We start from the raw sequence: 21,957 nt of genomic DNA, 5'->3' as shown, positions 1-21,957 counted from the left end.
AAAGGCCGCTATATAAAACAAAAGTACAATAACAAAGAATGGGTTGGGTTTTGTATATTTCAAAATGAAAATAAACACGATAACCTTTGAAAGAATAAACAGGGCAACTCCAATCCAAGATTTCACTCGATTTCAAAACGGATTTGCTTGAAATGACGAGTCATGTGAAAAACGGACGAAACGAAGCTTTAATCAGATTGTAAACCATGTTAATGGAAAGCGGAAGAAATCGATTCTCATATTGTTAGAAAGTTGCATTACCTGGGAGAATTCAATGAAAAGCGAGAATGAGGAGAATAGTAATTCAATAATAATAAGAAAAAACGGATAGAACGCTGATCAAAGGAATCTGGTAGAATTACATACTTGAGGACAACGTTCACAATTGAAGGAACCATTATGATTGAGTTGATAAGAAATGGAGACAAATTCATAGTTTCGAATTGAATTTCTATCTATGGAGAAGAATTCGATTATGATGGATAGAAAGGATTGATTAATTGAAATGGTCGAGGATACTGGATCGATGAAGAAACTCGGATTGTTACTCGCGAAGTGGAATGGAAAGATGGAGTGGAAGTGAATGGAAGAGATCTGTATGATGGATGGCATATTCATTCACTCACTCACTCAATATTACTTGTTTATTTAATACTATTGCTATGTTAATCACATTGCATTTCACATTGTTTTGTTGATCAAATAGAAAGCAAGGTTTTCATTCATAGGATTCATGGATTCCATCCATTATCATATTATCCAATCGATTGTTTTGTTTAATGATACTATGATTCCTATTCACCATTTCAATCTATGAACCACAATCCTTTCTCTGCAATATCATTCTTTGTACTCAATATGGATGGTCATTGTGACAGAAGAGAATCGAAGTATCAACAGAGAATCAATACAATAAACCACTTGTCAAATAGAAATGATGGATTTTGCATTCTACATACTACTGCCATACTCTCTATTACGAATCTAACCATTCCAACAGTATTCACTATTGTGAGTTCGATTGTTGCAAAACAAGATTAACTACCACATAATTGATATATTTTGAAGAACATATATCCATTGTAGACTTAATAGAACAGCCATTCTGACATGAAAGAGTAAAGGTGATCAAAATACGTAATAATTTACAATTATAGCTATAAGTATCTGAAAATAACACAATAATAAATGAATAGATAGAAATACACCGAAATAAAGAAAAAAAGAAATGGGTAGAGAAAATGAGATTTTATTATATGTATTCTAGTTTGTAACACACCAGTATATCAAAGCCATACACAATAATCCATAACGTGTGTTCTATCGAGAAATAATGAAACAGATCTTGTTTCCAAAATAACCGTTTTACCATATTTCTTTTCATTTCCATGCAAAAGTTTGCTGATTTTGTCAATTCTACTATTAATAACTATCATATTGATAGTTCCATTATTCAAAGTGTGCAGGGATGCTTGGGTAAAGAATGGAAACCAAATGGCTGGATTTCACTAATATTGAGTAACAGAGAATTTGTAGTATTGCAATTCAATAATGGAATATTCATGAATCAAGGATTTGTGGTCAATGATGAGAAAGTGTTGAAAGTGTTTGGAAATCATCAAATTGGTGCTATTTCATATAGTGAAGAACAATCCATTGTAGTGGAAGAAGGAATCGTGGATTTGGATCATGGAAGTCGATTTGAAGGATTGATATTGACAGAAAACAAGTTTGGAATTCCATTTGGATATGGTGAAATGTATGATGATGATGGAATATTGGTGTACAAGGGCATAATGATCAATTGGAAACGATTTGGATATGGAACGAGTTATCATAATAATGGTTTGATTGAATATGAAGGATATTGGTGTGATGATAATCGATTTGGAATTGGAAAAGTCTATGATCGATCAGGTATATTAGTGAATGAATGTGAATGGTATAATGGAATTGAATGTGATACTGATTATGAAGGAAATGGAAGCAAACCACTGAATATCGGAATGAAACATTTGAAACTGATTGACAATTGTGTATTGGTTGATTGGGATGTTTCATTGTTGAATAATTTGGAATCAATCGAAATCGGCGATGAATGTTTTGGATCAGTGAAAACATTCCAAATCGATGGATTGAATCGATTGAAAACTATCAAAATCGGAAACAATTCATTTACTCAGAATTATTATGGTAATAATGCATCGAAATCATTCCACATATTGAATTGTGAATCATTGGAATCCATTCAAATTGGTGAATATAGTTTCAGTGATTTTGGAGGCGACTTTGAATTGAAGAATCTACCACAATTACAATCCATTCAAATTGGTACAATTGGAAGTTATTCAGTCAATTTCTGTTATAGTTCATTTGTGATTCGAGGTATTGATATGATATTGAATATTTGAATGATGCATAGATCTTCCAAATCTACAATCCATTACATTAGGTGAGAGGGCATACTATAAGTCCTTGACAACAATAATTGAAAGTATTGAATGAATGTGAATGAAATGATTGATGTAGATCTTCCATCATTACAATCCATTCAACTCGGTTTTGCTGCACTTGAAGGAACAAGGGATTATTCAAGTTCATTGATAATGCGAAGTAATAATGAATTGATTGGTTATGATTTGTTTTGTAGATCTTCCAAATCTAACATCAATAACTTCTGAAGGATCTAGTTTCGAATATCCTCGTTCAGTGACATTGGAAAGTATTTCTGCATATTGAATATTGATAGTATTTAGATATTCCAAATCTTCAAAATGTCAAGCTATTTAGTTATCAGAGGGATCGTCCATTCAGGTGTGTTCGATCGAAATCAATTTCGAGTATAGTTTGATTGATTTGATTTGATTCATAGATGTTTCTTCGATTCTCGCTGATCTTGTCGAAATCTATGATTAAATCTATAATTTTGATTTGATTTGATTTGTTCAGTGATTCGTCATTGTTTAGGAACATTTCCATTGATTGATTGATTGTTTGTTTGAAACCGATTCTTGATCACAATTCATGATTCTATAATAATCAAAATATCAATCCTACCTGATTATTATGATGTTCTTCTTTACCATTTTAACAATGATACTCAATTATGATTGTTGTTTCAATCAATCAATCAATCAATCATTTTTTATGATCATTATCATCATTATTATCATTATTACCAATGAGCCAATGATCACATATTGAACATTTACAAATGATGAATCCAATCTACCAATAATAATAATAATAATACAAATGATGGTTTGAATAGGTTTGAACTAGGATTTGTTCAATATTGATAGGAAACTGCTTGCTTCGAATAATCATAATCATGAATAATAAGATTGGATTTGATAGTGACACAATGGAATAGTTGGAATCGATTGATATTGGATGATTATTCACATTTGTGAATCCATTGTTAAATCGGTAGATAATACAATACAATACAATACAATACAATGATTGATATTGATTTATTGAATAGGAATCGATCACTGTATATATAGAATAGAATAGAATAGAATAGAATAGAATAGAATCAAATAGAGGTGAAATGGATAAAACAAGGTAATGAAACTAGAATAGAATAGAATAGAATCCGATTGAATAGCATTGGAAATCATATTGGATTCACCATTCAATCAATCCAACTATCATTTGTTTGTTTGTTTATCAATGAGTCACAAAACATGGATTTATCAATTTGATAATAATGGAGTCAAATCGGATGTGTTTGATACTTGATAGTTGTAGTTAGTAGTAATATCAATCGTGGTTTCACAATTCGATATTTGGATGGAATGTCGTATTCTTCAATATCACACAAACCATTCACTCATTCGCTCACTCACTCACTCATTCACTCAATCAATCAATCAATGGATCAAGGATAGCTGATTCAAAATGCAAATGAATGTTGAATATCGTAAAGAATCAATTCATCATTCACACTCAATAATACTGATAAGAATAGAAAGGCTGTTCAATCCATTGATCCATTGAATGAATGAATGAATGAATGATGTGTATTTGGTTAGTTTTCGATCTCCATTCATCATCATCATCATTATTATTATTATTATGATTGTATCATCATCCACATTATTCATCGGTCTATTTCAGCATATTGAATACCATTAGATCACTTTGGTATTGTTGATCATGAATAGAATGATTGGATAGGATCGATCAATTAGAATCAGAATCGGATTGATGATGAGTATTCAACCATCAATCCTCGTGATTATTATTATTATTAGTAGTATTAGTATTTGTTTTTGTATTTGTATTTGTTCGATCATCAATGATATAGAATCGATCGAATGATTCATTGATAGCGATCCAATCGACTGATAGAATTATACAATTGATTCGATCGAATCCAAATGGAACAATCACTCAAACACATTGTAGTCTCAATGGTTGTTTTGCAATTGAATCGATCGAGATTCATGAAATCGTTATGTTCGATCATTGTATTAGCTGGAATCTATCATTGTGCTGTATTGCATAACAATACTCTTCTTTCTTTCATTCTTTCTGATCATTATTATTATCATTATTATCATTATTATTGATATCATTCAAATCATTAGATCCCATTCGAACAAGTCAATATGGAATCAGCATTTGATAATCACAATACAATAATGAGGCATATTGTGAGAACCATTTGTGTTGTGGTTTGAATATGAGTATTTCGATAATGGCCTTTCTTGGAATCCATTGTTTGATTGTATATTCAATATGCTGTTTGTGATTTAACACCGATGAATCCACAAATCACATATTTCGAATGAATCTTGATCGAACGACTTCAATCGAATCGTTTTGACAAGATTCATTGCACTTAATCCAATTGAATCAATAAAAATCGACACAATCCATATTTGTTTGTTGAGATAGTACTAATTTGGATAATACTCAATGATTCATTATTCTTTTGTTTTTGTTTTTGTTTTTGTTTTGTTATGATGTTGCTTATCTATTTTTGATTATTCCATTTTTCATTTGTTGTTGTTGTTGTTGTTGTTGTTGTTGTTGTTGTATTTCAAATTTTGGAATTCATTGTAGTTCATTTTATTATTTCATTTTCTATTTTGATTTTTAGTTTATTCTTGTTTGTTTTGCTATTCTTTAGTTTTCTTTGTCTCTTATTTTCTTATATTTGTGCATTTTATTCCTCTTCCTTTCTGTTTTGTTTTGTATTATATGATTCTAATTTGTTTTTAGTTTTTCTTTTTTGTATTTTCTTTTTCTTTATTCCTTTTCATATTCTAACATTCATCTTATTATTCACTATCCACCAGACAAATTGGATTGTGTGATTCTTATTGATTCAATTCTCATAAGGAAATATGTGATTATTTGTTTGGATTGTTCCATGTTTTGTTTTGCTTATTTCTGTTTGTTTTCCTTCATCACTCACTCATTCATTCATTCATAGATTAATGGATCATTGATTGTCATAAAGGAAACACTTGATTCTATGCTTTCATTGATTCCATTTCTTTTTTTGTTGACAAGGAATATTGTTATCGATTTTGATGGTCTGGAATCAATGAATGAATGGTAGGGGAGAAAGAGAGAAGTAGCAGTAGCAGCAGCAACATCCACAGCAACAACAACAACAATAATAGTTGTTGTTGTAGTAAGCAATGGACCAAACTATCTATCAAATGATTTAATCAATAATAAGAACCTACAATACGAAATCATTTCAAATCAATCGGATTGATGTTTCGTGACATCAATCAATCTTTCCATGGAAACCGACAATCAAATGATCTTCTCTTCATTTATATTTAAATCTGAATCGATTCACATAGATTCATTCAATTATGTGGATTGTTTGAAATTGATATGCATTCTTGGTATTTGTTTGTTTTCACATATCGAGTTTGTTCTTCATTTCGATCATTCCACATATCAATCTAATTGATCTATTATCCAGAATCGATCAGTAAGTATTATTGATTGATTGATTGATTGATTGATTGATTGATTGATCCATTATAATAATAATACTCATATTACCAATAATATGACTATTATCATGGATTTGGTTCTTTCCTTATTTATTTATTAAACTACACATATGATTGTTTCAATATCTCTTTCTATGATGATTACTATTATTATTATTAATCATCAATAGCTATGGATTGTTCTCAGATATTCTTCTTCTTCTTCTTCCTTTTACTGTTATTATTCTCATTATTGTTTGTTATTCACATACACATTGTTTGCTCTACATCAATTTGGTATTGATTCGATATCGGACACTGCATTGAGTTCACAATTTATCCATTTGGATTATTACTCATGTTATTGTTCGTTTCTATTATGTTGTTGCTGCTCATTACTTCATTCCATTTCATTTCATTTCATTTCTGTTCTAGACATTGCTTTTGAACACATAATCTTATTATTATTCTCATTGATTTCTATTACTGTTATTATTGTTGCTGTGTCATTTTAACGAATTCATTGTCGTTATTATTATTGTTATTTGCTTTGTTGTTTGATAGATTCATATTATGAAAGAGTATACAGAATAGGCATCGATTCAATCAATCAATCAATCAATCATGCGTTAAACAGTTCTAAAAGCATGAACAAATGATTGAATGAATGATTGATTGAATCGATGACATTATTGATGCAGAATTACAGTTCATTGGTTGTGATAAAGGTCTTTGTTGTTTTGTGAATCACTCCACAGAGAGAGAATCTTTCATTCATTCATTAATTCAATGATTTGTTGGTTGATTCAATCATTCAATCAGCCATCCAAACCAAAGTGAATCAAATATGATACTATGAATGAATATAGAATAGAATAGAATAGAATAGATTGAATGAATGAATGAATAACATCCTTGATACTGATTTACAGATCATTGTTTGTGAGTAGTGTATTGAGATTGTCAATCAATTCTTAGATAAGATATCATTCATTCATTCATTCATTCATTCATTCATTGATTTGATCGTATAATCATTCAAATATCCCATTGCAATTCACATTATTGGTCCACTTTATACATATTCAACGATATTTCCTTGTCAACAATCCATCATTCATTCTTATGGTACAAAATATACATAATCATAGTATGGACTCAATTCAAATCGATGTTTGTAGGATTACTCATTCATTCATTCATTCATTTATTCATTCATTCATTCATTTGTTTTCATTTCAGTGTTGAATTGCTGAAATCGAATCGAATCCAACTCCAATATCACAACCAATCACATTCCCATTCATTTCGATTCTCTCTCATTCATTCTTCATTATCATAATCACATATTACATCAATAATAAATAACTAATACATATCATTGAATGGATTAAGATCTAAGCAGTGTATACTATTTTTTCGTTTCTTTTCTCCTTTCTTTCGTCCATTCATGATACAAACCATCTCCATGCTATGCAATCTTTGTACATGCAACTCATATTCATTCAATAGATTGTGACCAATTACACAAATCATTCCAGTACTATTCTATTCACATATAGCATACAATCTGTGATAATATCTATGAATCATTCAGTTTCAACCACTATATACCAATCATTGTGCATTCCAACTAACAATAACGGAATTTACTACAAACTCCAATCATCCATTCATCGATTGGTTATTCCAGTACTAAGTATCAACAGTATTGTTCCTGTTACTCAGAATTAGTTATTTTATGAAAATGGATTTAACAGAATCAAACATTGTGTTAAACCAATGAAATGACAGAATCGTGTTTGTCTGGATTTTGTTTGTTTTGAAGCAAAACTATGCATGATCTATGTAATTCGTATCAGGATGTACTAAAACAGATCCCTATGAAATATCATCATTTCAGCTATTGTTCGTCATAATTTGCGAAAATGACTTCATTTTTATTGCTACTTCATACATATGTTATTTTCTACTATTCTATTACATTCTAGTATTGTTGTTGTTTTCATTCATATTGGCCATTTCTGATTATTCCACACATACCTATCTTATTTTCACAGTATTCTATTCCATGGAGTATACTAATAAGCCAAAATATACAATCAATCACAAATACACATTATTCTATCTTCCCATACAGAATAATAATGATGATGATAATGACAAAACATCAACTATTCACAATCAATACTATTGAGAATAACTATTGTGAAGACTCTTGTTTGTTAATACTGCTCATTCCTTCTCTCAGATTATAACACGAACTAGCAACATTATTAGTTGTCACATTTAAAATGTGAATTCATTATGGGCTTTGATACAATTCATATCACACAATATGCACCAAAATGAAACACCACTATGTATATTTGGATATGCTAGTATTGATCAATTGTATGTTCAATATGACTGGTGATTAACAGCAAATGATTATCGATATTTAACAGAAATATGAATAATTATTGTGATGATTAGTATGGATGGTTTTACTATCTTAATTGTAGCAGTTATAGTAGTTGATAATTGACATGTATTGTGCAAATATATTGCCCGCCTTTTTCGGTCAAAGTTGCCCCTTAGACCCCGTCAAATGTATGCCAGCCTCTCGAAGTCGCCCCTTTGATCCCTTCTTACATCGCTTGCTGTTTTCCACCTTGGACAACTAGTATTTTCCCCATCATAAGAAATATGGTGCGAAATCTTATCTTTGGCTTATTTTGCTTACCTCCGCTGTCTATGGTATAGAAAGGCGATGCACGGCAAATCTGCTTTTTCCCGACACTACTCCATGCTTATCCAAGGCTTACCGGGGAATAATTCATTCTCCTGCATCAATCCATACAAGTATCGTAACCTTTACATCACTCACGGGAATCTCTGATTCCCTGACCAAACTGTCTAAAGTATATACAACTTTTTCTATACATGTCTTTCGTCGATAATGCCTGAACGCGAGTGTATGCACATTATCGTCCAAGCTCCTTCTCTTGTTGTATGTGCAAGTCATGAGTGTCTTGGTTTGTTCCTTCGTTGTGATATTGAATCCTTGGTTGTTGATTCTCCTGAAGTTGCCTTCAATTACTACATTCTCTTCTTATCAGCATCAAGGACACGCTTGTAAAACTCGATGTTTTTCTCACTCATTCTCTCACCATCAATCACCACATTGCGAGGAACTCCCTTTGCTGCATTGTGCACGACATGCTTCTCACCAACGAGGCGGCATATCTTGGGTCTCAAACCCAAGAACTACATGATGCGATACCCGTTGTGTTTGTCTTTCAAAATGCATCCAAACAACTTCTTGTTGAAGTTGAGGAACGATGACAACGAAGGGAACTTGCTCTTGTCAACTTCATGCTTGTAATACTTCACGAGTTGTCCATAGAAGTAGCTGGTGTTATCCAACTCCGAGAAGTCAAATGACTTGTACATGTCGCACATCTTGTAAACGATGTTGCCCCATCATTCAATTGTACGATGAGCGAATCCATGTCCTGTCCCAACAGCTCCACGTTATCGAATGTGTTCTTGAGCACATTGTAGTAGAAATCGTAGATAATGTGCTTGGACATATCCAGAATGGAAAACCCGATGAAGAACGGCTTCAACACCTTGCGCACCGGTGTATTCAATTTGATGCCGATGAGATTCTCGGAATACATGGTTGTCCCGGCGATCATGTCATATCCATGCTTCTGAATGATTGTCTCGCGTTCATTCCATGTGGTGGGGAACTTCACTTGCATTCATTTCAATCCAGCTCCAGGAGCTTGCTATATGTCGAATTTGCCAATAACTTGTATAGGTTCTTCTCCACAGTGGTCTTGGACTTAGCTCGTTTCTCATTCAACATGTTCACATATTTGAATATGAATGGAGTTTGTCTGAAGGGTGTGTATGTCTAACCCTATGAACGAAATCAACCAGAGTAAATTGAATCAATCAATGTCGATCATATTCAGCAGCAATGGAAACAATTAAACGTTCAAGAAACTCGACAACATACTCATTAATATGCCAGAGAACGACGGCAAACATGTCTTCATTCGTGAAACAGTGGATGGCGTTCCTCAATATTCATGGACTACACCTTCTGGATGTTTTGTGAAAGTCAATAATGCCACACTCTTTGAATATACACACACATCCACTCAACCATTCAATAATCAATCTCAATACGAATTATCTTCTGCTTTATATCTGATAATCACATCGATTCCATGTTACAATGAGAATGATGCCCTATTCAAACATTGTGATTCCATCGAATCGGTTGTGGATAAGGGATACAAGGTGAGTGTTTCAATGGATGGTGTGTGATTGATCGATGTACCATTCATCGATACACTCAACAATCTTGTGACCCTTTCCCATACCAAACTGATAAATGGAATCGAATGGACAAGTGAGAGTCATACGATCTCTGCATTCACGGATATCCCTTCTCTTGTATGTCTGGGAAGTGTGAAGAGCATCACGATCATTTTCCAACACTTGAGCGAGGTTGTTGTTTCTTCTTCTTCTGGCTCCTCGTAATGGGTCGATGTGATCTTGCTGCCTCTCTCAATGCATTGGGTTCTTTATCACTCTTGGATCGAGTGATGGGTGGTACTGGTTGTGGTTTGCATTTGCTAACTAGCAGTTCCCAATGATAACACTTCTGTGTGCTATCGCTTTCCACATTCTTCACTTCGTACATCAGTGGCATGATGTGATCGTCAATGTCAACAACTTCAACCAAGTCCTGAGACCATTTGATCGTCAATGATCGCTTTTCCAGAATGCGAGGTCTTCGTGTCACTCCAACATAATCACCAACATCGAATTGAGGTGTTGTGTCCTTTGCTGTCATGTTGGATGGTTCTGTTTTCTCCATGTACAAGATATCGTTGTTGTTGTTAAGCCAAATGTCATTGGGTGTATATCCGGTGTCTCTGTTCTTCCTTCCATTGTGTCTACGAACTGCACCATCGATCAAGTCGAACCATACACCTTGCCATTGATTGAATGGAACCATGATGTGTTCCTTGATATCTCGAATTGCTCGTTCAGCTAGTACTGCCTTATTAGCTGAATCCATGTGATACATGGTGATGTCATACTTGTTCAAGATCTTGGTACGAAAGATCGCATTGGTGAACTCGGTACCTCGATCTGAGCAACTATGCTTTGGTGATTCACCATATGTTTGAATGATGTCCTTCATCGCATGAGTGACTTCTGTAGCACTCTTACTCTTCAGTTTCCGAGTCATCAGGTATTTCGAATATTCATCAATACATACAAGGACATATTTGTATCCACGATTCTTATGGAATCCTGTGGATTTCTGACTGCCCAACACTTCCTGTATCGATTTGTGTTGTTTGAAAGAGAAATCGATAAGATCGATGAAGTATATGTTTCGTTTGAATCCACTGATGATCATTCGAGTTGCACCTCTTCGTTTTGCTGGTTTCCATAGTTCCTTGATCTCATTCATAAATGAACCGCTTTATTCAATGATTGAAAGGGATATGGAAATGGATGAGTAAGAGGAAGAATCACAAGCTGGATATAGACTCGAAATGCATTTTCTCCACTATACACTACTTCAAATAGAGCATCACTCGCATTCAACATTGCAATGATCGTTTCGATATCGTATGTACCTCGTAGAATCGATAGAGTATGGAGACTGGATTCAAATACACTCATAACTTGTATCCATTGTGGTAATTGAGAATGTAGTATTAATCATGGTGTTCAGAATGGCAATGATTTCACTCAATGTATAATAACCAGGCGAGATCGTTATCTCTTCACCATTGGTGTTTGTCACCACATTGGTTGAGTCCACATTATTGAACATGACTTGATTGGGTTTGAATAGAACAGTCATGGAAGTGATAAATGGATTTCTGAACTTGTAAGGATTGATCCAATCGAATAAACCATTGATAGGTGAATCTTGTATGAGAATGGAATAATGCATGTTCTCTCTATACTAAAGACACTTATGACTTGCACGGACAACAATAGATGGATTAGTGATGACAATATACACACATATTGGCTTTCGGTCATTATAAATAAGCAAACAAACATGTAAATACAAGAGAAATAACAATAATTCACCTTAGCTAGGTATGTCTACTACTTTCTTGCACCTGGATATTATTGACCACATAATCGGCTAGTCAACCCAGGAACGACAGTTGAGGACTCAGAGTCAGTTGGTCGATTCCAACGACCAATAAAGGGTTTGTATTTGTCGTCACGCCGCGTTTTGTTCAAATCAAACGGCCACCGGGTTTTGCGTACAAAGCGCCATTCCCTTACTTCTTTCCATCATTCCATTTGTGCAAATAAAATGAAAATCTAGCATTATGCCTGCTCATACTTGAATGAGCTTTTTACCATAAAACCCATCAATTGAATAGTAGCTTACAGATGTATTCTATTGTGTGTCCGCATGATAATACTTTGACTATTGTTTAGTAATACCCTTTCACAGTAATACTAGTCTTCTTTTGATTGACTGAAATTAAGAACAATGAGTGATATCTTTCATTCCAAATACTCACTCTAGAATTCCAGTTGTTGATATTGTTTATGTTATCTATCTTCGCTAATTGCAATAAAAATGGTAGTTGATTACTGTCTCCAATCATAATTACAGTGAAGTCTCACAACTGGGATAAGTGTGTTTATCATTAGCATAGAGTCCATTCTTGTTATCCTCCACTTTATCATTATCAACATTGCTGATATTGTTATTTGTAGTAATATTAGTTTTATTCATCCTTGTTGATTATATAGTAAATACCATGAAAGACTACACAGATTTGAATTATATACCAACATTTGGATATTTCAATCCTTAGTCTCAATACTATGCATATTATGTAATGATTATGATTGATTTACAAATAGGAAAAGCCTCTTGGGCTGTTAGTCATAGATTGATGATACTGAGCTAAAGTTAACGATAATCGAGTATTTAGGTATTCACAAATTTGTAAGAATATCGTATCCATTATGTCACCAATGAATCATACATGAAGAATAAAGCTTTGTTAACATCTGAGTTGTTCAATGGATGACTGTAATTGCATATATGGGTTGTAATGTGTTGCTGTTCAGATTTCTTTTTTCAATAGTATGAGAAATGATGGAAGATAAGAAATCTTTGCTGATCCTTCGACTCATATCCCCACCACTTCAGAGAATAGGGATGGAATAGTTCTTATCTAGATATAAAACCTCCTTATTCAGATAGAATAGTTAATCCATGTTTCTGAAAGAATACAAGAATTCCTACACTTCTTCATCCTAATTGGCTTGCTATCGATTCAACAAACATTCCATTCATTGCCAGACTAATAGATTCATTCACTGCGACTTTTGAATCGCTTCCATCATCGGCTTCATTATCTTCTGCTTTTCCTCCTTGATTTGTTCCTCGCCCATCTGCTTGCGCATCTTCCTCACTTCCTCCTGCATATCGTCCAGAAGTCCCAGTTCCACATCCACCACAAAATCCGACAGCACATCCGCGTTGATAATCGCAGCACAATTCTCATACACATTCTGTGCATGCGTATTCGGAACCACATGCCCGTTCTACTCATCACTCCCTCCCTCTCTCCACACAATATTCATTCCCGGAGAATGCACGATTCCCTCAATCATCCCCTTGCAATTCCCCTCCACATCGAACGCCCCTCCGCCCACCATTCCGCCAGGCAGAACCACGCTCGATGTCACCATCGACCGTCCGTCCTGGATGTGAAGCGCGCGGCCTTCGCTCGTCTGCTCGTCATCCACACAAACAAACACAACAAAAGGAATTAGGATTGACACATCGCGGCCTTCTGCGTCTTCGCGCGCTTCTCGTCGATGTCCGGCCAACAAAATCGGCTTGAATTCAGTCCGTCTCAACGTTCAAACTTCTCCTTTCTTTGGCGAAGTTTCGCTTAGTTGAAGACCGTGGACCGCGTTGTAGGGCTCGTTTTCTTCGCGGAGACGACGAATCGAGGAGCTGTGCAGCTCGACGCGGGATGTCGCTTGGGAGAGAAGCGCGTCGACTTCTTCCAGAGAGTTGGGACGCGGTTGGGATTGGGGCGGTTTGGAGGGAGACGGATCCATCCCATACATTTTGAGGGTCTCGAGGGCTTCTTCTTCCTTGTGGAGGTGGAAACAGCACAAATCGCTATGCGAATCACCCGAACAATACAGAGACCTACCGATAATTGTGGGCAATCACCTTGTTGTTCACACCTACGCGATTTGTTATATTTCCGTTCATCTATTTCTCACACAGCTATAAAATAGCGCACGTCTCGGAACTCCGCTGTTAAAATCACATTGTCTTCAGTTACATACTGCAACCATGGATACGAAGAATCTACACCATGAATTGAACAATATTAAAATACCTGGAAAGTAGGATTTGAACAAGTAGGGAGCCACGACATGAAACGGGCATACAAAATGATATTTGTAATCATACTGTTTGCTTGCTTTAAATGGGACACAGGAAGACATCGCTAGTAACTCAAAACGATCCATTCCCTATTTTCATTATTCACTCTCACAATATTTTACTTTTGCTGGTACACGATACCATGACGTTACTGTAATTACACTTTTCTGAGCACTCTGCTTGATCGCGTTGAACATCCTTCAATTTTGTGATATGACGTCACTTGAATATCTGTAATACGACGCACGCACAAGAAAAAACAGATTGGGGGATTCAATCGTTTTTTCTAAAATTTCCTTCCACTTTTGTCATTCCAAAAATAGTACTGGGTACCACTTTTCCCTTTTTCTGTGTGTCATACTTTGTGTTTGGTTTTCCCCTCATGAGCGCAGAGGCGCAACTTAGCGGTGATAACTCCATTACCGTTAGTACTGAAGACGAGAGAATGGAGTATATGACTTCTAGTGATTCACAAGACGCACTATCTATTCCTTCAGATTCTGCAACATGTATGAAATTGAATACTCTGGTGTAACAACTAGCCTGCAGCTCTCCGAAGTCAAAAGAAGGAGGCGAATCAATCTTTTCTTTTATGATGCATCGAAAGCGAGACAAACGCTCCTTTCGAGAGAGATACACCCGTTTTATGAAGGAACTAAGCTCCAAACAAACTGTCGAAGTTGTGACTCCTACACTCTCCTGGAGAGTTTCAACAAATAGTAGCAAGTCCGCTCCGAATGTTTATGTGGCCAAAGTCCTCTACCATCCCTCCATTCATGGTTATTCGCCTCTGCTTTCAGGAATTTCTTATAATCGTAAACTCGCTTATGTTCCTAAAGCATCTGTGTATCAAGGGAGTGTGGTTTCTCAGCCTCTGCCCATTTCCCAATTCTAACTCACTGGTTTTATTACTGTATTGTGTCTATGTGTTCTGTTTGTCTCAAACACGCTCTAAACCAAACTACACAAGCAAAATCGCGTTGATGCATCCATCGTTCTCCGGATTGTTCGTTACCTGCGCGTACTTGCCTATCCCTCAGTCCTTCCTTCCTTCCATACCCCATACGACCTTTCCCGACTCCGTCACCAATCCCAACTCGCTCACATTCACCTCGATGATCGTTCCCTTCGTGATCACTCCCAGCTCGGTGTACAATTTGCTCTGCGGATTCTTCTTCACTCCGATAATATCCAAATAGAACGTTGTCTTCAATTCGGGGTGAGTAACGTGCGCTTTCTTGAACCGAAGTCCTGTCGGACGAACGAAGCGCTCGTACTTTGGAGGCTTCCGCGTGAAGCCCTCGCCCACGAACGTCACTTTCGTGATCATTCGCTTCCACTGCTTCTGCTTCCGTTTTCCTGTCGAGAGAACGCGGAACATCTCCGCATCGGCGATCGGGTTCACCTTCGGAACCGGCACCGTCCACTTTCCAGCCTTCTCCTTACGCTTTTGCTTCACTGTGTTGCTCAGAATCTTTGACCGAGACACTCCTTCACGATCCAGAAGGTAGGCAGGAAGAGCTCCCTCGGGAGTGGCGTCCGTAGTGGCGTGCTTGTTCGAACGCTCCTCGTGCATCTTGATTCTACGTCCTACCCATTCCCCACCACTTACTCTTTACGCATGGCCGCCTTCTCCTTGTATCGTTGAGCACTGTGCAGAATTCCCTTAATTCCATGCACTTTCTTTGCGTATTTTGCCTTTTCGTGACCTGCTCGTGCTTCCTTCTTTCTCCTAGCAAAATCAACAATATGAAATGAAATCCCACTTTCTCTCATAGTAATCAAAACGAACTCCGTGTCGTTTCTGATGTAGCTCAATAAACTCGTTCTGGGGCTACAGAAATCAAAGCAGATACAACAAAACGCACCATATTGATTCGTCCTAAAAGCGAGGAGTTCTATTGATTATTCTTTCGAATATAGCCAAACAAAAAGACGGGCGTTTCATCGAATCACTCTCACACTTTTCTTTTCTTTTTAAAAACAAACAACTCACAACTTTTTCTCATAGAATGCAAGGTAGCATTCCGAAATTGGAGCATCTGCAGCCAGAACAACCTTCGAATCGTTGCACAACACCCACTCTTTCACACCTTCTTCGCGATAGGCAGCTACATAATGCCCGAAATCAGCTTTGTCTCCACGATGCAGACACACACTTGCCAATTTATACCATTTTTTCTCAGTTCTACAAATCAGCACTCACGCCCAACAGCTGCGACATATTCAATTCCGGGTCGAGACACCTCGCCACTGCGATTTCCTCATCGATTTCCACAGCACTCTACACACAAAACACCATGATGGAGGGAAACAGTATTCTTTCGAATGGCGAATGTCTGCGGGTCGACAATGAACCGATTGATTCGAACACACAACACCGAGGGGAGTTCATCGATCACCATCGTTCGTGTCCACATCGATTCTGCCATTCAGCCTTTTCTCCATTTCTACTTCCATTGCAGCCAGTACACTGCAATTCGACCTGTTCTCCCTCCAAGCTCGCCGTTATCAGCTGTGCCAGCGATTCGTTCTGCTCCGCAATCTGAACGTTCAGCGCGATTTCTTCGTCCTGCGGACCGTTCGATCGCGCTCCGCACGTTTCGCACTGCTCTCCAATCGCTCCCCTCCCCTACCTTCATGCTGTAATGAAAGGGAATGCGGAACAATCTGCGTATCCACGCCGCGTCGCCCAACGCGTCCAAAAACACCGTCAAAAACTCGAAGCAATCTGCGATTCATTGCGTGTTTCGTTCCGAACCCTGCTGCTGTGTGTTGTTAAAATCCGGCGCTACGCCGCCGATCGCCTGCTTCAGCAGCCTGGGCTGCACGTGCTTCCCTGCCGCGCCGTTGCGCATTTCCTGAGCGACTTTGGAGAACTGGCAGAGAAGACAGCTGGAAGGAAGAGGGTTGGTGCAGTATTGGAAGTGCGTGCTCCAATAAGCGTTCTGGAGCAGCCGGTTCACCGAGCGGAAGTGCAGAAGGCACTGGAGAATGGCGTTCAGATAGCAACTATTTCCGAGATTGTCGAGTCCGCAAGCGGACGGCGTGGCTGCAAGCGGGTAGGGATCGCCCTGAGGATCGTTCTAGTGAATGGCGGAGTGTGTGGAGAGTACCATGGAGAAATCGAACTCCGTGTTCACGAAAAGATTCATTTCCAGCAGCGATTTTTCGTGCTGCGAGCTCGGTAGACCGACAAGCTTCCCGTTTGCCAGCACGCCGAACGCGGTGAGGACGGAGTGGATGGACGGCAGCAGCACATCGCCGTAGTTGCAAGCCGGATCGTCATCGCACGCGTAGCAATGCACATCTGCGTGATTCTAATCGCTAGAAAGCCGCAGCGACGCTCACTTCCTGGATCGAAGCGACCTTCACCACCAGACAATGCCCTGTTTTCCGGAAATGCTCGATCGCGTGGCCATTTCCCGGCATTTCCTCCGTCGCGTTCCACTGCCGTCTTCCGCAATGGAACGTTCCGCACTCTAAACACAGCCACAGATTCCGCGCCAACTCGCAGTCTTCGCATCGCATCGTCTCTGTCCCTCAGCGTTCCCAGCGATTCTCACTCAGATCGACGTGTGGACAGGGATCGGGGCGTTGATAGGCCTCGCAGTGCGGACATGGCTTCGCGTTCTCCGCCTCCCATTGACTCAGCTCTTTTTCTTTCTCGCCAGACGCGCTCAACAAGATCCGCTCCCCGATTTCACGCACCTGTGTGTCACAAACAGGATCAAACACAACGAAGTCTGGCGCTGGCATCGTAAGATCGCAAGCCAGACACACGACTTGCATGTCCGTTTCGTAGATCGGAGAGGGGGGCAAAGCGCCTCCTTCCACGCCGATTGCGAGCTTCGTGAGTTTTTCTGGGCAGGAATCGCCGTTTTCTGCGGATGTGGAGGCGGGAGCAGGGGAAGGGAGTTCATGACGGAAAAGACGAAGATAGAGCGGATGGCCCGATTTTTTGAAGTGGAAGCGGGAGTGTTCTGCAGAACCCGTGCAGAATCCCTGGTAGCAGGTAAGACAGACGTCGATTCCTTTGTTTTGATCCTATGAGATAAAAAAAGAGAAGAGGGAGAATGCTGTACCCATTTGGAAAAACAATAGACACATTCTTCCTTGTACACAAGAGTGGATGAAGTCAATGGTTTGATCTGCGTGTAAGAATGGAAATGATGGGGCGCATACACCCTCAGCAAAGTGATTGCAGTTGGCAGGAGTATTCACAAGTCCACTCAGGTTATTATCATCTGTCTCTGTGATTAGCTCGTTTACCAGTGGAGCTCCTCCGCTACACCATAAAAATGCTGGACGAGGCATACTTATCAAAAAACAACGAAACCGCTACAAAATCAATTTCTCATTGTGCTATCTTACCTCCTTCGATATTCCAGTCACAGCATTGGAGATACGCAACAGCAATATCCATCGTACATCCACACATCCCACAAAAGTTACAAGCAACCTCGTTCTGAGATTCGTTCATTGGAATAAGTTAAGAAGAAAACCGAGAAGGGTCGAAGAAAACTCTGGTTGTTTTGTGAGTTGAATAGTGAAATGAAGCTGATGATGATGATGGTAGTAATGATGAGTGCAATATGGAAAACACTCTTCAAACAGGGAAAATAAAACTTCTACTTGAGAATCGCATCTTCATTGTTTCCGTATTCTAATGATCCATAGAATAACCGAATAGTATTTCCCATTGCTAATATTTCAAAGAATGAATCTTTGAACGTGAATTCTTGATAAATATAGACTATTACTATACGTGTGGAACTGCAAAAACAAAAGTTTGCAAAAAACTATCCGTGCTATCTTTTTTGTTGCTCATCGTATGTTTCTGCAAAAAAGAGTGGTACTTGTGTAGTTTATCCCACTGTTTGAGTGAAAGTTTGAACCCAATGGATTTACGAGTGGGATACAATTATCGACTAGGTAGGAAAATAGGAGGCGGTGCATTTGGCGACATTTACATCGGTACGGACATTTCTTCTTGTAGTTTGCTCTGTCTTGTATTTGATTGCATAGGTGAGGAAGTGGCCATCAAATTGGAGTCAGTAACATCGAAAAACCCGCAACTGGGTTTTGAGTATAAAGTATATCGACTCTTAAAGGGAGGAATTGGTATTCCAAGCGTGTACTATTACGGAGTGGAAGGAACTTTTAATGTGATGGTAATGGAGCTTCTTGGACCGAGTTTGGAGGACTTGTTCAACTATTGTAACAGACGATTCACACTGAAAACAGTTTGCATGTTAGCTCAGGAAATGCTGCTCCGAATCGAGTTTCTGCACTCCAAGTTGTTTATTCACCGCGACATGAAGCCTGACAATTTTGTGATTGGTTTGGGGAAGAAAGCAAACATCATCCACCTCATCGATTTTGGCTTGAGTAAACGGTACCGAAACCCCATCACCAAAGCTCACATTCCGTTTTCCACTTCTTTCTCTCAACTAACATCCAGCTATCGCGAGAACAAAAGTCTGACAGGAACGCCTCGCTACGCCTCGCTAGGCAATCATTTAGGCATGGAGCAAAGTCGCCGCGACGATTTGGAATCGCTCGGCTACATCTTCCTCTACTTCCTCAAAGGTAAACTCCCCTGGCAAGGCCTTCGCGCCGAAACCAAAAAGGAAAAATACTCCAAAATCATGGAGCTCAAAGTCCAAGTCGCCTTTCCTCTTGCGTTTCCCTTAGCTCTCCGTCGCCGATCTCTGCGAAGGCTATCCCGACGAGCTCAAAGTGTACCTGGAATACTGTCGCGCGCTGCGCTTCGACGACTGTCCCGACTACGCGTATCTTCGCCGCCTGTTCCAAGACCTCATGAAGCGGAAAGTAAGCGAGCGCTCATCGCGTAATCCAAGCAAATCCCCAACGACGGCGTGTATGATTGGATGGACGAATCGCTGGCGCACAATCCCGCGGTTCTCCCGAAGCACTGCATCGACAGTTCGGGGCATCTGCGACGCGATCTGCTGCGTCCCGCGCCGCTGAGTTACCGCGTAAATCGATTGGTGGCGGGTGAATGCGAGGCGTGGCGATGAGAAATAGACGCGGAGGAGGCGAGCGGAGCGGTAGGGAAGCTGACGCCGTCGAGTTCGGCGCATTCGTGGGGAGTGGAGAGGCGTGGTGAGTAGAATGAGGCGTGCGGAGGAGGAAGGAAGAGAAGCGGAGAAGACGAGCGGAGGCGAAGAGGAGAAAAAACGCGAGGCGAGGAGTGGAGTGTTTGGAGAGAATGCGAAGAAGGAGATGGAGGGGAAGGGAAAGAACGTGGGGACGAGTTCCGGTCCTTTGGATGCGGGCAATGCGGGCAATGCGATGAAGGGAGAAGAGGCGGGGAAGGCGGGGAAGGCTCCCGATGGAACCATGCAGAACAAGGCGGGCGGAGCACGAATGGGAACGTTTCGACGCCTGTGGCATTTTTAGTCAATTCGTAGCTGGATCTTTTTGAGTGTTTGTTGTGAAATAGCAAAAAGAGCAATTGGATGAATGAATCTGGGAACAAACAAACAAACGAACAAATGAATGAATGAATGAATGAACGTATAGTTCTCCGATAAATGTGGGAGCAAAAAAGAAAACAAATAGTTCTCCAATAAATGTGGAAACAAACAATCAATCTAATAAACTCATTCACTACACAACACACATCCTTCCAACCCTTCCTCTTCATCGCTTAAAAGGCAGCGGAATGCCCAGCTCTTCCTCCGTCTCCAATCCGATCATCTCCATCACTTCGCGATCCCCTTTGTCCATCCCCTCCGCCATGCTGCCGATCACTTCACGGCATTGGCTTCGCCGCTGTCTCCAGATTTTCTCAGCACGCGCAATCTCCGATCGAAGATTGGCGAGTTCTGCAGGATCAATCACATCGGCTCTGCGATTCACTCCACAATCCGATCCATTACGACTGCAAGCTGGCCACACGCTCTTCCATTCGCTTGATATTAGCGGTCATCTCGGCGATTCCCTTCTCCAACTCGGCTTCACTCAGCGCGGAATCCAGTTCTTTCAGTTCTACTCTTCAATCATTGCGAGGAACAAACCATTCTTTAACATTCCCACCTCGCTTTGGAGAGACTTTTCCTCTTCTTCCAGAGCGCTTATCTCTTGATCCATCTTTTGGAATTCGGCTTCATCAATCTCGGGGAATTGGCTTTGATCTGCAAAATACACTTTGCTTTTTCCGTATTCCTTCTCGACGATTTTGCCACTACAAATGAGCTACACGACTAACATCCACTCTTGAGCTAATTGGGCTAAGATTCGCACAACGTATGCTTTCTTGACTTCCTTGTGTAAATTCTCGAAGATCGTCAGGGCATTAAAAGGCTTGTTTTGCTCATTGATATACCGTAAAACCACTTCATATCCTTGCTTTTCTGTCAATTCCTTTTTCACACCCTTTTCTAGACATAAATATCCCATCATTTCTTGACCTTCCTTTGTTTTCTTGCCTGCACTTTCTAAAGATAACCTAATCTCAATATTACCCACTTTTAGTTGCTGCTGAACTAG

The 21,957-nt window shown here is 39.0% G+C and overlaps 8 protein-coding genes; 2 read left to right on the top strand and 6 right to left on the bottom strand.

The window, feature by feature from the left end:
- Window positions 1-13,320: 13,320 nt before the first annotated feature.
- On the bottom strand, window positions 13,321-14,709 carry GSBLH_T00003735001 (uncharacterized protein). XM_013042523.1 has 7 exons: window positions 14,562-14,709; window positions 14,393-14,528; window positions 14,294-14,361; window positions 14,201-14,262; window positions 13,905-14,166; window positions 13,608-13,874; window positions 13,321-13,577 (listed from the first exon to the last, which is right to left on the bottom strand). The coding sequence occupies exons 1-7, from the start codon at window positions 14,634-14,636 to the stop codon at window positions 13,347-13,349; spliced, it is 1,101 nt and encodes a 366-aa protein (XP_012897977.1). The 5' UTR covers window positions 14,637-14,709; the 3' UTR covers window positions 13,321-13,346.
- A 112-nt stretch (window positions 14,710-14,821) lies between these two features.
- On the top strand, window positions 14,822-15,367 carry GSBLH_T00003734001 (uncharacterized protein; the record flags this gene model as incomplete). XM_013042522.1 has 2 exons in its annotated part: window positions 14,822-14,948; window positions 14,982-15,367. 2 exons carry the CDS (start codon window positions 14,822-14,824, stop codon window positions 15,332-15,334), a joined length of 480 nt encoding a protein of 159 aa, XP_012897976.1. The 3' UTR covers window positions 15,335-15,367.
- Window positions 15,368-15,389: 22 nt separating this feature from the next.
- GSBLH_T00003733001 (uncharacterized protein) lies at window positions 15,390-16,387 on the bottom strand (the record flags this gene model as incomplete). XM_013042521.1 has 6 exons in its annotated part: window positions 15,390-15,468; window positions 15,499-16,022; window positions 16,052-16,171; window positions 16,206-16,273; window positions 16,308-16,337; window positions 16,364-16,387. 6 exons carry the CDS (start codon window positions 16,385-16,387, stop codon window positions 15,401-15,403), a joined length of 834 nt encoding a protein of 277 aa, XP_012897975.1. The 3' UTR covers window positions 15,390-15,400.
- Window positions 16,388-16,431: 44 nt separating this feature from the next.
- GSBLH_T00006702001 (uncharacterized protein) lies at window positions 16,432-16,663 on the bottom strand (the record flags this gene model as incomplete). The annotated part of the gene is made up of 2 exons (XM_013042520.1): window positions 16,432-16,627; window positions 16,653-16,663. 2 exons carry the CDS (start codon window positions 16,661-16,663, stop codon window positions 16,432-16,434), a joined length of 207 nt encoding a protein of 68 aa, XP_012897974.1.
- Window positions 16,664-16,703: 40 nt separating this feature from the next.
- Window positions 16,704-17,970, bottom strand: GSBLH_T00006701001 (uncharacterized protein; the record flags this gene model as incomplete). Its single annotated transcript, XM_013042519.1, has 6 exons — window positions 16,704-16,864; window positions 16,894-17,047; window positions 17,076-17,170; window positions 17,201-17,525; window positions 17,556-17,759; window positions 17,791-17,970. The coding sequence occupies 6 exons, from the start codon at window positions 17,968-17,970 to the stop codon at window positions 16,704-16,706; spliced, it is 1,119 nt and encodes a 372-aa protein (XP_012897973.1).
- A 12-nt stretch (window positions 17,971-17,982) lies between these two features.
- Window positions 17,983-18,865, bottom strand: GSBLH_T00006700001 (uncharacterized protein; the record flags this gene model as incomplete). Its single annotated transcript, XM_013042518.1, has 5 exons — window positions 17,983-18,486; window positions 18,525-18,590; window positions 18,625-18,727; window positions 18,759-18,780; window positions 18,814-18,865. 5 exons carry the CDS (start codon window positions 18,863-18,865, stop codon window positions 17,983-17,985), a joined length of 747 nt encoding a protein of 248 aa, XP_012897972.1.
- A 475-nt stretch (window positions 18,866-19,340) lies between these two features.
- On the top strand, window positions 19,341-20,887 carry GSBLH_T00003732001 (uncharacterized protein; the record flags this gene model as incomplete). XM_013042517.1 has 5 exons in its annotated part: window positions 19,341-19,434; window positions 19,468-19,870; window positions 19,904-20,108; window positions 20,137-20,274; window positions 20,304-20,887. The coding sequence occupies 5 exons, from the start codon at window positions 19,341-19,343 to the stop codon at window positions 20,481-20,483; spliced, it is 1,020 nt and encodes a 339-aa protein (XP_012897971.1). The 3' UTR covers window positions 20,484-20,887.
- A 184-nt stretch (window positions 20,888-21,071) lies between these two features.
- Window positions 21,072-21,867, bottom strand: GSBLH_T00003731001 (uncharacterized protein; the record flags this gene model as incomplete). XM_013042516.1 has 4 exons in its annotated part: window positions 21,072-21,316; window positions 21,348-21,456; window positions 21,486-21,652; window positions 21,683-21,867. 4 exons carry the CDS (start codon window positions 21,865-21,867, stop codon window positions 21,109-21,111), a joined length of 669 nt encoding a protein of 222 aa, XP_012897970.1. The 3' UTR covers window positions 21,072-21,108.
- Window positions 21,868-21,957: the final 90 nt, after the last annotated feature.

Source organism: Blastocystis hominis, assembly GCF_000151665.1.
Source record: "Blastocystis hominis, Singapore isolate B (sub-type 7) whole genome shotgun sequence assembly, scaffold_4".
Taxonomy (NCBI): domain Eukaryota; class Bigyra; order Opalinata; family Blastocystidae; genus Blastocystis; species Blastocystis hominis.
The sequence above is the reverse complement of the archived record's forward strand: the minus strand, read 5'-3'. Positions and strand labels throughout refer to the sequence as shown.